The sequence below is a fragment of the Excalfactoria chinensis genome, chromosome 14 (assembly GCF_039878825.1).
Source record: "Excalfactoria chinensis isolate bCotChi1 chromosome 14, bCotChi1.hap2, whole genome shotgun sequence".
Classification (NCBI taxonomy): domain Eukaryota; kingdom Metazoa; phylum Chordata; class Aves; order Galliformes; family Phasianidae; genus Excalfactoria; species Excalfactoria chinensis.
In genome coordinates this window covers 5,186,676-5,201,673 of record NC_092838.1, presented here as the reverse complement: position 1 = coordinate 5,201,673, position 14,998 = coordinate 5,186,676, and the positions used below count along the sequence as shown (strand labels likewise).

The following is a 14,998-nucleotide window of genomic DNA, read 5'->3' as shown; positions in this document are numbered from 1 at the left end:
TGAATGACCAAATCCTCGCACTGCTCTCTGATATCTGACTCAGAAGGGTAAGGCACGCACCGCGGTTTTAGTCTTGCACATCAGTCAGAAGGTAGAAAAATCAAAATAACAACAGTGTAACCTCATAGGGCAACTTTCGGACAGAAGCCTGAGAAAAGCTGCCTTTTGTACGGTGCTTTCTGGTTGAGACACAAGAATCTTTAAAAACAAAACACTTGGGATGGGCTCTGGGCCCATCAACATCGGGCCGTAAGGGCAGCGTTGTGCTCACACAGCCTGCACCTCCTGACATGCACCAACTATGGGAAACTTGGGCTGAAAAGGAGAGCAACTTTGCACAGGCACTACATAAATTAGATTTTAACATGGAAACAAAGCACTGGGAAGAAAAAGACACCTTCCACACTGATTCTGAGCCGTGTAATTCCATTAAACAGAGAATTTCTGTGTGAACTGAGCCTGAAAACAGAAGCAGGCCTGCCTGGGAGACAGACAGCACATACAGGGCTGGGTACGTGCACGTGTGTTAACAAGCAATGCAGAGCCAGACCCAGGAGTGCCAGGAGCCACACAGCACTGCACAAACTGTCCCACGTTCCAAAGGCTCGGTCTTAGACATGGCTTTCAGAGCCTGACCAAGCAGCTCTAAGCACAGAGCCATATCCCTGCGTGCAGGTGAAACACAGCCACGAGCACCATGAGGTTGTCTTAAAAAAGCATCATTCCCTCTCAACACAGCACTCGCCTGCAGCACAGTTCTTGCATGGCATTGCCAGCTGCAGGATGGTGTGCTGCAGTCCCATCACTTACAGAAGGAGGAGAATTGGTAGGCTTTTTAATATAAGACTTCTACCAGGAACCCCAAAGCTCCATCTTTAGTTCTCCGCTCAAATCAGTGTGTGCACAGCAGTGAGTAACAGCTCCCAGACACGAGCACTCCATCAACACAGCCCCAGCATGGGAAGCAGTTCTCAGCAGCTCAGACCTACATGGGGTGCCCACTCCTGCACATCAGGCACAGGGCTGGGATGTCTGCAAGTCAACTGCAAGCAGCACCTTCTGATGGCCACCCAGAGCCCACGGAGCAGGAGGGCTCCCGAGGTGAGGAGCAGGGCTGGAGCTGCCCCTGTATGGAACCTTACAGCAATAAGGTCCACATCAGCCCACACAGAGACACCCAGAGGGGAAAGCTCTGGGAAAACGAGGGGGAGATGAGATGATGAAAGACGGGACCAGGAGAGATGGATGGCAGGGTTGGAGAATTAACCGTGGAGTTCCAATAGTTACACTTCTCAAAGCGGTGCGTACCAACATAGGACGACTCAGAGACAAGCACCGAACCGGGCAGGGCTCTCAGCATCACACCTGGCACGCGAGGAACCGCACGGCGCTGTTTTCCCTCACAAGATACGCACAGAAACCCCAGAACAGACAGAGCTGCTCACGTTCCTAACGGACAGCGCGCAACTTCACGGCTCGAAGCCCGCAGCACGAGCACCGCGCGAGCGGCACAGGCGGCGCTTCGCTGCTTCCCCGGAACGCTCCGAAACGCGGTGCGAATCGGAATCTGCGCGGCGCCTGCGGGCCCGGCTCGTAAAATGAGGGGAAAATAAAGGAAAAAAAGGAGAACGCGTTCAGGAACCCTACGCGTTGGGTGGGCAACGGCGTCACTCCATTAAATCGCGTTGCCTGTAACCTACAGGGCCGGGCAGAACCGAACGAGAGGGAGCGGTGCCCGCGCGGTTTCAGGTGATAAAAGCAAACGGGCGAACGAAGCGAGCCCTCGGCACGCGGCGAACGGGCGGCCCCGAGGCGAAGTTCGGCAGCACCGCGCCCGCGGTCACCGCCGCTCGGAGGGCTCCGCGCGGAACGCCGCCCGGCACCGCCCCGCACCCCGACCGCGGCCCCGCGGAGCTCCCGCACCTACCATCGCCTTCCCGTGCGCGGCGCCGGCCCCGCGGCGGTGCGGCTGCGCGCGGTGTTCGCTGCCGGCGGCGGTGCCGCCGCGGTCCCGCTTCTCGCGGCCGGAGGCGCCGCGCTGCTCCTCTCCGGCGTCGAGGGAGGTGAAATTCCAGACGAGGAGGGTCTGCAGCAGCAGCACGGTGAGCGCCGCCACGAGCGCCGAGCGGGAGCGCCTCGCCAGCCGCCGGGCGCACGGAGCCGCCACCATCTTCGCCGCCGCCGCGCTGCCGAGAGCCGCCGCATCCGCCGCGGCGCGGAGTTTTCAGCCGGGCAGAGCCAGACGTCAGCAGCGGGAGGAGGGCGGGGGGTGGGGAGGCGGAGGTGTGCGCGGCGCGTGGCGGCGCGGTGCCGGAGAAGCCGGCGGGAGGGGAGGGGGCGGCGGCGGGCGCCGTGTCGGCCCGAGGCCGGGCGAGCCCCGAGCGGGGTGGGGGGGCGGAGGAGGAAGAGGAAGGAGAGGGGTGGGCTGCGGCCGGGGGAGGGGCGCGGCGGGGGCTGCTGGCGGCGGGCGGGCGAGCGAGCCCCGGCCCCGCGAGAGGGGAAGGGGCCGCCGCTGGGCGGGGCGGGGCGGCTCCGCGGCTGGCGGGGGAGGGGCGCGAGGCCGGCGCGGGTGGCGACTGCCACCTTCCGAGGGAGGGCGGCGGCACCTGGCGGCACGGAGAGCCCTGAGCGGGGCGGAAGGGGCCGCGGGTGTGAGGAGCGGGTACCCGCGCGGGGCTGCCTGCCGGCCGTCTCCAATAGAGCCGCGCTGAGCAGAACCGCACCGGAACACCAGCAGTTTGATTGCGGCCGGTCGCGTTAAAAATGATCGAAGCAGAAGCGGCGTGACGTGCATCCCTTCGCAAAATCCAACCGGCGAACAAACGGCTGAACTTTCACAGCACGTCCGCACCGCGCCCACCCGGCGCCCTGCACTGCGCTGCCAGCTGCACGCACAGCCCAGCGCTGCCGAGGCCACCGCAGCGGGCAGGATGGGCTGCCCGAAGCACGCGGCGTGTCAGAGCAGGTGCCGGGCCTGGGTGCAGGTGACTGTAATTAACTGCCCGCTGCCGCAAAAGCTGTGCGTAATGGATTGCTTCAGAGCCCTTTTCTCCCGTACTTATTGGTTTTCTAATTTGGAAGATCCTGTGCGATGATAGCAGTGAAGTTTGGGGGGGAGGGGGGAGTTCCAGTCTGCCCACACAGTGTCTCTCTGAAAGTGCAATCAAGCCAAATCCAGAGGTGAAAAACACGATCTTCTAATAGTGTCAATTGCTCATCCTACACACCAGAGGAGCAGAATTGCAGAGGCAGGAGTGGTGCTGCACTGCTGCTGGGCACTGTGCATCCAACAGTGCAACCATTGGCTCCGCTGCAGCCACTCCATGCACAGCACACTGGGATCCACAACAGGCCCAAACACAACACGTGCTTTCAAACAGGCTCACCATCAGCATCACTGCCTTCAAGACATCTCCTAGCGGAGAGGAAAAAGTGCTCCATTAGAGCCTCCAGGTAAGACAACACAAAGACCTGTGACCATCCATTCACGGTCTGGCTCACCTTCACTTTGTGCAATGGGACCATGTTAATTTTTGCCAGCTGTGGTGATGGCAAACTGCTCTTCATGGGCCAAGAGCATAACTTCATTTCAGCACTGCCATACTGGGCACCAGTTGCACACACACTGGATTTGCTGGCTGCACAGTACAACAAAGCGAGTTGTTTGAAAATAAAGCTAGAGAGCTTCAGAGCATCCTGGAATATTTTTGATGGATAGTCTACACAGCTCAGGAAATAGATGGATCATTTTTATTCAGAGCCATCAAATAATTGTGCATTGTAAATGCACTTAAGCAAATCTACTGACAAATGCCAGGCAGAAGTGCCTCCCATTTGAGCTGAGAAGAGCATTCCTTTCCAAAAGCAGTGAGAGCAACGTGGCTGTGGCACCAGCTGCCTGCACAGCTTCCTTGGGCCTGGAAGGCTGTGAGCTCAGGACCCAGAACACTCTGGCTGAAGCCAGCACCATGAGCTCTGAAGAGCTGTAGGCCTCAGGACCTCATTCTGGTCCTCTTCACCTTTCTGAATTGGGAGATGCATTCAAAATGATGCCACAGAAGTACTATAAAGCAGAATTCAGTCTGGCTCCATTAATTTATAACCCATAAACTTCTGAGTCTTTTGCATACAGATGGGAGCCTCAGCAAGCAAATGGGGGGATCAGGCTTCCTCTTTGACTACGTCCTCCACAACCCTGTACTTCCAGAGGGGATGTAAAATCTGGAAAGGACAATGCAGGAGGCACAGCATCCATTTTTAGATCCATGCTATGACCAACAAACTCTAACCGCTCCTAATATCCTTGCTCTGTTGCCAAAGAAAACGGTCAAATAGAAATAAGTAGCAGCATAACTGAGCTAATTTCTTTTTTTCCTTGTGCTAAAATGGTTCAAACCAGGAAATTAAAAAAAAAAAAAATAATAATAAAAAAAAAAAAGGCAGAACTGAGATTCTTGAGAATTTGAAGATAGGAAAAAAAAAAAATACAACCTCACAGAAAAATGGAATAACGACATTGCACAAATCCTAAGGATAAATTCAGATCAGAAATGACACAGAAGTTCGAAACACAAAATGGAGTTTTCTTATTTTGGCATTCATGAATAAGAGCAGCTCAGGGGATTCAGGCTGCAGCAGAGAAGAGTTAACCCGGCTGCATGGAGACGTCTGAGAGCTACCATTGAACATTTCTGATGTTGCACATGTTCCATAAGACTGCTGGCAAAGTGCGAGGGAGAAATGCATTTATTTGTCCTAGAAAAGTATTACCACAGCTGCACTGAGCAATGAGGTGAGGTTTTAAGGAAGGATAACTCCTATGAGTTGTCATATTTGCTGTAAAATCCTGACCAATAATTGGCTTAACTATTTGTTACCCGTGCACAGACACAAGCACACAGCCCGGGTGTGTGTGAGGGGAGGTGGGCCGACCTGTGGCAATGGAAACAAATGACCTGATTCTGTTCCTGTACATTTTTTACTTCAGAGCACCTATCCCCTCTTTCCCTGTATGACATGGACACTGTACTGAAAAGTACAAGGAAATAAATGAAGTTTAGAGCAGTGTTAATAAGCAATATCCTTCCCTCTCCTCTGAAAAGCTTACGGTCCATCTGGTGAAGGAACAGCACCGGCTTATCTGAACTCCAACTCACAGGCTGACTCATAGGCACTATAGAAGCACATTCTGTATTCAGCGAAAGACTAAGTTATTTCAGAGTGAAGATTTGCATTTTTTCTTAAGAACAGCCACGTCCCCATTGCATCAGAATTTAGACTGCAGATACGTTATCATGGCAAAGGGAGAAAAGGCAGATCTGGAATGAACCGATTCTTGTAAAGATGGGTATCTTTAATATACCGCCTTCTGTTCTTAGACAAACAAAACCTGAAGATTCACTTATATGTGGTCATTTCATATCTACCTTCTCTCCAAGTTACAAAGGCCGTGTTCTCTCTTAGCACACATGCTGGCAGAACTGATGTCCATGGACATGTCACCATTATGTGCAAGAAACACCTCTATCTCTGGTCCTTCTGTACACCCAGCATTCTGTGCAAGCTATTCTGAATCTGCTGCCCTTTTGTCTCCTTATTAACAGTATGGAAACACGAGTTTTAGTGTCACTACAGATATGCACAAAATGATTTTTTTACATCAACATTTCATTCCAATAACAATATTTAAAATCAGCAACATGAATAATCCTTATTTTCACTACTGGATCATTAGAGAGATGAAAAACAGGTACTTTTCTGGGTTTGATTTGTATAAGATATGTAACGTCTATGTGGAATATACAATACTTCCTCCATTTCAGGAACTGAGGGAAAAAGGAAGAATTACTTCCTCTGATATCATGCTAAATTGTCCTTTTTTCTGTATAATCCTCTCACATATATAGCATTTTACTACCAGTGAGGGGAGATGCCATGTATATGTACTTTATATACAGCCATCAGTGCTGCGACAGCTTTTTCGTTCAGCCAGTGGTCCAGGATAATCACAAAAGGATTACCCATCTGTTCTTGCCATGTGGCATTGTGCCTTCAATAAGGAGATATTGCAGTTCACAGCTTCCTGCAGTTCTTTTTTCTGATGTTCTCTCATTAACTAAAAATTGTATTATTATCCTTCTGAGTTACTAAGTTGGAAAGTCTGGAAGACTCGTGAAGGTGACCTACTTTGGGTTATCTAAGTTAGAAGCAGCCACTGACTGTTGCAGATCACACTTCCTTGCGATGCAGCAGGACCTTGATTCTTGGGCTTAGGCCTTCATTCTGGGTTTTGCTTTTCTAACTTATTTTGTTTTCTCACTTAATGGGAAAAGAAGAAAATCAAAGGGAGTAGAATTTAAAAAGAAAGAAAAAATAAAGAGAGTTTTGCATGGAGAATGACATGAGATCTTGTTTGTGTGATTAATCTGTTTCTCAAAACACCCACAGTTTTGGGAACTACATTTACACAATGCCAAACCAATGCAAATTATGTGCAGAGATTTCTACCACCTCTCACCTGCACTATTTCCCATGTGTTTAAGCTCTTATTTGAGACACCACTATCATTTGCTGCTGAAAAAATAGTTACAAAGGAAACAGGCTTTATGAAGATTTCAATACTTTCTCATTTTGCCTAAAACTGAAAGATCTGATATAGTCCTACACAATGTGATTTCTCATTTTAGTAGCTCTTGGATTTGTGGAACAGGAAACGTATTCTAAATGCTTATTTTGAACACAACATGGGGAAGATTTTGGTAAAGGTGAGACACCCTTTGCCATCTTTGAGAATTATTTTTAATGACTCTGGCACTTACTTTTGTCTGTGCCCCAGATCTTCTATCACAAAGAAAGAACCTCCATAAATAGGAACAGAAGATGTGAGCTTCATTCAGAGTTCAGAATCTAGAAAACATTGCTAGAGGGAATAAGCCCAATTGTTTGCAAGATAAGAAGGTGGGTTCCTGAAGCCCTATGGAGATAGGAGCCAGAGGAGAGTCCTCATAAGCTAACTAACTAGTAGTGGCAGACAGTGGAAACAATATTCTACATCTGGATGGTCTCCACCTCATTACGATTTCTGCTTTGAAGAACTTCATGACTGGGAGAGGAAGGAGCTAGGAAGCCGATTTATCCACATCAGAAGCATCACACCAGCTGCCTGTGATTCTTAGTGCACTGCTGCTGACCGTGCTTAACGGTGGTTCCTACTGACCACACGTAAGGAGTGACCACTTGCACACACATGTAATCAGTGGTTTGTTTGCTGCTTGGCGTGCCTGCAGCTACACAAATCACTTACAGGCAGAGGTGGCCAAATTGTGCCACATCACAGCACACACTGTTGGAACCACCTCTGAGGAACACACAAGGTTTCGTGCCCACCATCATGGCTCATCCGTTTTGAAAACTGGTATTAATGCCACATAGGAGCACTGCAGTTGGAATGACTCTTCAGCATGGGCCACTGGAGGTAATGGCATGCTTGCTCTCTGTGGTTTTGCAAAGGAAGGCCACAGGTGAGGTGGTAAGTCCTGCAGCTTCTACTCCCTTCTCATCTGCCTGAGAAGACAGAGATTGGCTGCATGACTGCAGTTCTACCTTTTCCTGAAGAGCTATTAAAATATTTTAGCTCTTTCATGACCAAAATAAGCATCTGGAAATCAAAGAATTAGGTTGCAGCCCAGAAAAGCACTTAAAGACATATGATCCCTGAATTTGGTGGTGTATGCAAGGGCTTGAATAAAATGTTTCCTTATCACTTTGCTGAGGTTGATGCTTTATATAACAGTGCCATGCACATCAATTTAAAATGTTCAGATACTGAACTCAGCTTCAAGCAGAATGCAACCACTGATCAACAGCGACTTCTCAGGCTTTTCTTTTTCATGTCTTTGTAAAATAACTGTATAGGCTTTCAAAATTCGTCTCCCACATGCAAATTCAGAAGTGTTTTTTACGTTGCTGTTCACTAGCAAGTGTGAGGCAGCATCTCTTGGAGATTGCTCTTCAGTGAAGACTGCCCCAGCTTCCTTGGCTAAGGCATCACCACTGGTGCATTTCTCTTTTACTTATAACCTTTGTACATTTACTACCATCTTTGCTAACATCTGTATATTAACCACCTCTACAGTAACTCACTGGTCTACCAGCAAACACCTTCATGTTTCACACAGGGAGTGTTTTTTCCATATCCCAGGTCTGTGGCAATGCCAGGTCTGAGCTCATTCAGTCCATCACCAGATCCTACAGAGAGCACTGCATGTGCTCTGATGGCAGTGCAGGAGGTACACAGCCTGGTCACGTTGGCTCTCTGGAAAGCAAGCCACAGCCAGTTCTTAGCACAGTTTTTATGCGTGAATTTGCAAGCCTATTTGTTTAAATATATAGCCCTACATTTAATTTAAAATGTACGCCAAAAAAGTGTGCTGCTTGTAATGAACAGTTATTATTTATAACGTGTATTTAAGTGGGTAAGGTAATTTGCTTGTTAGTCAGCAGATAGGCTCATTTCTTTTCAATCCCTTTTCAGACAAGTAGATCTCATGCTGCCATTACCTTTTCACCCCCAGCCCACCAGATTTCTACAGCTGTTGATAAGGCTGTGGTCTAACTACACACAGCATTGAAATGTCTCAGTTACCACATTCTTGCCTGAAAATGAACCCACTATTTTGATAGCTCATTCTGCTAGATAAACTTCACTTCAGCAGATTATCATATCTGTCTTGGATTTACCTGAGCTCAGATGGAAAATGCAAATGGAATGTAACATTTTTTTAAGCTTCATGTTATGAAAGAGGCCGTGTTATTGTGCATTTCATGCGTTAGTCTCTCCTTTGTGCTGCACATAATTGGCAGAGCTTTTCACTGACAAAAACTACCTGACCAAATTCTCTTCTAACCTCATGCCCTGCAGAAATCTGCCTTAGGTTAATCTATATTAGGAATAATATTCACGTTGGCTCTGTGCTCATACGAAAAATGTGTTTAAGAAGCTGTAGCAGATACAATCCTTTTCTCTTTACTTTGTTCCCTGCTGTTGTGGTCTCTCATGGGATTTTTTGCAGAGTGGTTAAGTGATCTATATTGAGAAAAGCAAAGATAATAGGAGCTCTATTCATGGGTTAAACACTTAGCTGCTTTAATACAAGATGTGTAGGAGCAGCTCCTAATGACATTCAAATCTTGTTATTGCTGTGCTTCATTGTAGGATATACTTGGTTTTGTGGCTGCAAGAAGCAATTGTCAGAGATGGCTGTAAATCCTGAAGAGCAAATAAATCCCTCAGCATGTAGAGATGATGCCTGACTTTGCTCTTACCACATTGTGCATCTGTGGACTTCATCACGCTTGCTCCTGACTTACACCAAGAAACCAAGAGCTTGTGCCATGCCTACCATCACATCTGACTGTAAGGGCATCAGCTCTTAACATCATACTGATGAACAGCTTCTAAGCTTTTGCAAAAGACTCCTGTCTATTTCCTGTCTATTCACAGTGTTCTGGCTTGTGAGCATTTCTCTACAAACATGATTGCGGTAAGCTCTGAGCCTTCAGTATTGCTGGGTTTCACATCCAACTTATTTTTCTTATGTCCTCCATGGCTTGCTAGCATCCTCTCCTTACTCTATACCAGCAGATTTGCAAGTTTCAGCACGGATTATAGCTGAGTACACATTCAATAATTTCACTGTTCTCTGTGCCTCTCTACCATATGAACCCATCTTTGCCACAAAGGAGAGCTGTAGTATATGTAGATTCAGAGGCGTAACACAACAGGCTTGGCTTTATTCATAAATCCACCAAAGACTTTAAGTACAAATATTAGAACCTCAGGCAAAATGTGAAGAAGGAACTGCTTGAAAGCCAGGCTCATGTTCATAAAACAAAAGCTAGCTAGATTAATGGATTAGCAGCTCTACAGATATTAGTTCCATTTGTTTCACACACAGAATAAGAGACGGGGGGGAGGAGGGGGGTAAGAAAAGAGGAAAAAAAAAAAAAAAAAGAAAGAAAACTCTCAAGTTGATTAAATAGTATTGTGAAGCTTAATCGTAATTAAGGCCAAAGTATTTAAAGGTGTGTAAGTGAATCCAAATGCCACTGAATTTTAAGGGATGTTGAACGCACTTAACCGATTTAAGATTCCTTGTTGCTTAAGAAAATGTTAATTTGGTAGATGGAATGAAAATACAGGCATTTATCAGCCTTTAAATCTGCTGCTTAAAATGGCAAAATAATCTGCTAAATGACCATAGGCAATTTCTCAGTTTCATGAGGTACAGTACCAAGTGTTCTAGGCGTCAGAATATCCCACAGGAAGGTTATGTCACCCAACAGAACATAATCACTGCACTTCTTAAGCAGCCTGAGTACTGCCTGATTTGATGGTGACAAAATGAGACATTCTACCATATGAGGTCTGCAATGCAGATAAAGTGTTCCAAAGATAAAAGCACAAGATCCAGCGGATCCTTGCAGATCAAACATGTGAAAGCTGTAAGACTGCATTTATGTTACACTCGACATTCTTCTTGCACATTTTCTTCATCACTGCTATCTTGGATTATGATAGAATCTTTTAGGCTTACATGTCCTTATGAACAAAATATTTTGTTAAAAATTAATTATGATGAAGCTACACATAATGTGGATCTTATGTTTGGAATGAATCACAGACATAAGCACCAGCTTAGGACCAGGTCCTTAATCCATTTTTGCTATGAATAGTGTAATCAGAGCAACAGTTTTAAGTGCTTCTTCCCATCTTTTTCCCACTTCTTATTTTCAGATTCAGTATTTGTTCAAGTAGCAAAGTCATCTCCTTACAAACAATAGACAGAGACTCATGTTGGAAATCTGAAACATCATTGACCCAGAACAGTAACTTCAACCTCACAGCAAAACCCCAATATTATGGCAGCTATCAAAACCTTTGGAGAAAAAGGCTTTGTACCCTTTCTTGAGTCTCAGGAAATGTCTCACCTCCTACCATCCTGATCATTCAGAGCTGTTTCCTCAGCTGGCTTTCTTTACCACTACAACAAGATGTTGCTTACACCACTGTAACCACGCATCAGAATCAGAACCTGCCGTCAGAAAACTTCAGCTGTAGTGCTTTCAACTGCAGTGCAAATTTAAACTGACATGCAATATCATGGAAGTGCCAGAAATAATTAGAAAAGAGAATTGCATAACATATTTGTCCTTAATGTATATTTATGTGTTTTGAAAACATTTCAAGTTGACAAAATAGTTGTGGACGTCTCAGGATGATACTTTTTTTCAAAACAGATTAAGAGTTCAGCAGATTGAATTTTGAGATATTTCTGAAGATAGAAAAGAGGTGAGAAACCAAAAAAGGAGGGTGGGATGGCCAGGTCAGCACCAGGCTGTGGAGACACTTTGGTGATGAAACAACGTACTCAGGTGAGCTGTTCCAGCTATTGAAGGCAACTGCAACTGCAGGCATGGTGAACCCAAGACCTTCTGTAGGCAGAAACCTTACCTAGCCCTTTGTCAGGAGACATACCCATAACTTCATCCGAAAGATAGGGGAAAAAAGAAAGCTTCCATTTGCTAAACAACATTAGATCTTGGCAAGGAAAGTGATAATACAGGTAAAGCTAAAGTCAACTCTCTTGATTGCTGTGTGCAGTTGTCCCACTCTCTGAATAAATTATTGCATGTGCCAGCATACCAAAGAGCTGTCTTGGAGGTCTGATTAAACGCACTTTCCTCTCATCCCCAACATCACCAGATCAGGGCAAAAGATTGGTTTTAAACCTTTTTGCTGCTACTGGCACAGCAGCAACAATAACTCAGCCCCTGCATCTGGGAAGTGATGTGCTAACAGCATATCAAGCAAAGCAAATTACTTCCCGACTGAAGCAATGAGGCACCCAGGAGGGTAGAACTATAAAAACTTTATCCTTGGCCTGTTCCTGAGCTGATGTAGATTTATATTGCCTCGTGAAAAGCCAGTGGGCAAACTCTTTACCTTGGTCTTTAATGCTGGAGAGGGTGGGTGACATGACACAGCCTGACTGCGTGTCCCAGAATGCCAAAAAGTCATAAATGAAAATGTACATTATACACTTTACACAAAATATTAGTAAATATTGAGGCTAATGGCCTTCAGATATAATATAAGACTGTCATAAAGAGGAAGTCAATGAACTGTTCTCTAAGCCCAAATGGAGGCAGGAAAAGTGCGAGAACTGAGATTTAAAAAGACATGGAAAAAAAGTGTTCAAAAAATCAGTAAGATTGTCTGGGGAGGTTGTGAAGTCTCCACAAACTCAGGTTAGACAAATAACCTGCCCGGAATGACAGAAGCATTGCTGATTTTCCCAGAGGGCAAAACGAAACTCCACAATTCCTTCCCACCTAATATTCCAAGCTCTTACAAACATGTACTTGGGTGAGAGGAAGGGAGGAGAGACCTGGCCAATTCCAAACACAGATGAACACCGTGTTTCCCTTCTTCACATTCTAGGATGCTTGAAATACAAAGCTGTTCTGTATTAAGGAATGGTAGGATTTTACTGAAAGGGTATAAAGGAACAATTGCAGTAAGAATGTCCAAATCATGGCTTAAGAAATGTTCGCAAAGCGTGTTTGTTGGATGAAAGTGGCAGTGGCTGTATATGGGGCTGCACTACCCATCCATTCCACTATTGGCCTTGTATGCACCTCCTTGGCGTAGTTAGGAACCTGACTCAGTCTGGGCTGACTGAGGACATGGCTCTGGCTGCCAGCTGCACCCTCTGCCCACAGACACCTCGCTGTCAGTGCTTCCCTCTGCAATTCCTGGGGATCACAGCCATTAAAGCAAACAACTGACTACAGCTTTTGGCAGCCAAATTTCAGCTTCATTGCTGTCAGAACTTCAATTATCATGGTTGGGCTATAATTTTCAGGCTGGTAAAACCTCAATTGTCATGTTTGGAGTTTCTTTAATGTTTATGCTAAACGCAAGAGTTTGATTTGAATGGCAGTGGCTGAGGGCTTTGGCAAAGAACTTTGTGTGTTGCACCAAAACCCAGTTTGGCCTAGGGTGGCATTACAATCGCAGATAAAGAATGTGCTTTTTTATCCAGAAGTAATTTGTAACAGACTGTTTTCCAAAATAATTCTGTATAAAAGATGAACCAAGATAAGAGCCAAACGATCTTTGCCTCTCCGTTACGGGAACTCATTCAGACTCAAAAAACATATGGAACTGAAAGAGGCAGATCTGACCCATTTACCAATGGTGCTGTGGATAAAGGAAGGGGATGGATGCAGCACTGTTGCCATCACAGGTAGGCAGAATGCCTAGAGGTGAAGTACGGATGTTTATTGTCAGTAACTCATTGATCTGCCCAGGGTCCTTAGGTAGCATTACAGAGCAGAAGCATTTGTGTAACAAACCCAACCGCAACAAGAGATTTTTGAGGAGCAAAAAAGGAAGTGCTGAAATCTGCTCCCTGTAAGTGGGGCAATTTGGATTATTCAAAGGCATCTGAACATCTGGGGGATGTCTGGGAAGTATCTGAGGAGGACATATGTTCTAAAACAAACACTAAATTCAAACACTTATGAGGACGTATCATTTTGACCTCTATTTACACATGGCTGCTCATATGAGCTAAGCAAATAGCTTAGCAAATAGCAAATGTGGGAGGTTACGTTTTTACATTTGAATTTGGACTTTGGGTAAATGAAAACAATGGAAGAGGTTAACACAGATACATCAGTACCAGTTTACAAGTCATTCCGTGGCAAAGAAAGGGAGGTTTGGGAATATTTGTCATTTCAGCACCGGAAGGCCTTTGTTGTTAAATAAAGTGAATACTGATGATTTATCAGTAATGTTTTCAACATAAGTCTGAGAAACTGAAAGCTCCTAAGAAGACAAAGAAGAAATATAATATTCAAGCAAGTTTACTGTAAAATGAAGGGCTATTTTATCTCAAATAAATCACAATAAAACAAGTGGACTTCAAGTCTGATACTGAAATAAATCCAATTTAGCCTCATGTAATTGCTTATTTGATTCTCAAATACGACATGAAGTTAGAAAACAAATTGATATTCTGTCACTTCTGTTTCAGTAAACTTAACTCAAACAAGTTGCTCTTTAGATGCATCTTGAATGGAACAGTGCTTGATTTTCATCCCAAGGAAATCAGTGTATTAAATTAGTTTGAAAAATTATTATCCAAACCATGACACTTTTTCAGACAGTGTTGCAACAGCATACTAAAAAGACCAAATTTCCCCTGAGAGCCAGTGCCAGCACAAAGGAAGATGAAGCACCGTAGTATATCCTCTCTCTGGAAGAAAAACCATCAGCAGTAAAGGTAGAACACAAGCGCAGATGTATGCAGTAGACACAAACAGCAGAAGAGTTGGGAGGCTGGGCTGGCTTTCTGCTCCCTCTCCCTTCCCAGACAAAATGCAGCCTGTATTATTTGTATTATTTTGATATGTCTCGCATATTAAGAAGTTATGTAGACTCTGTGCTGTCTTAATCATCGTCAGAATGCTACAGCCAGCACTAGAAACCACAACCAGTGATGATAAGAAATTGAAGGATGAGTTTGGTTTTGTTTTGGTTTTTGGATACACAACTATCTCTATATGCTTTGTAATCATAATGAATAAATAAATAAACATGAAATTACTAAATTTTGTGTAACAGAGATAAATGACAATAAAAAGATGATGAGGTCAGGCAAGTTAAAGGTGTGACACGTGATACAGATACACATGGTTACCAGGTTGTAGTTACCAAGAACATTAACTGAGAATTTCCAGAACAATCACCTTTCCAAGGATTCTATTGCAGATTTTTACTGTGTACAATAACCAAAACTGCCCCGATAACATTCTAGATGGGATTTAATATATCCTTTTTCCCCTGCTGTTGTACTCGTGAACTCTAGATAATGAGTACTGCTAGTTCTAAGTTCATCCAGACACATCTCTGGAGGGTCTGTGGGTGACA

The 14,998-nt window shown here is 45.3% G+C and overlaps 1 protein-coding gene across 3 annotated transcripts in view; it reads right to left on the bottom strand.

The window, feature by feature from the left end:
- Positions 1-2,364, bottom strand: part of XYLT1 (xylosyltransferase 1) — a 137,697-nt gene extending 135,333 nt beyond the window's left edge. For all 3 annotated transcript variants that reach the window (XM_072349150.1, XM_072349149.1, XM_072349151.1), the window contains exon 1: positions 1,928-2,364. In XM_072349150.1, coding sequence (XP_072205251.1) covers positions 1,928-2,170 — 243 coding nt within the window. In that variant the 5' untranslated portion in view covers positions 2,171-2,364. The remainder of the gene's footprint in view (positions 1-1,927) is intronic.
- Between the last annotated feature and the right edge of the window lie 12,634 nt (positions 2,365-14,998).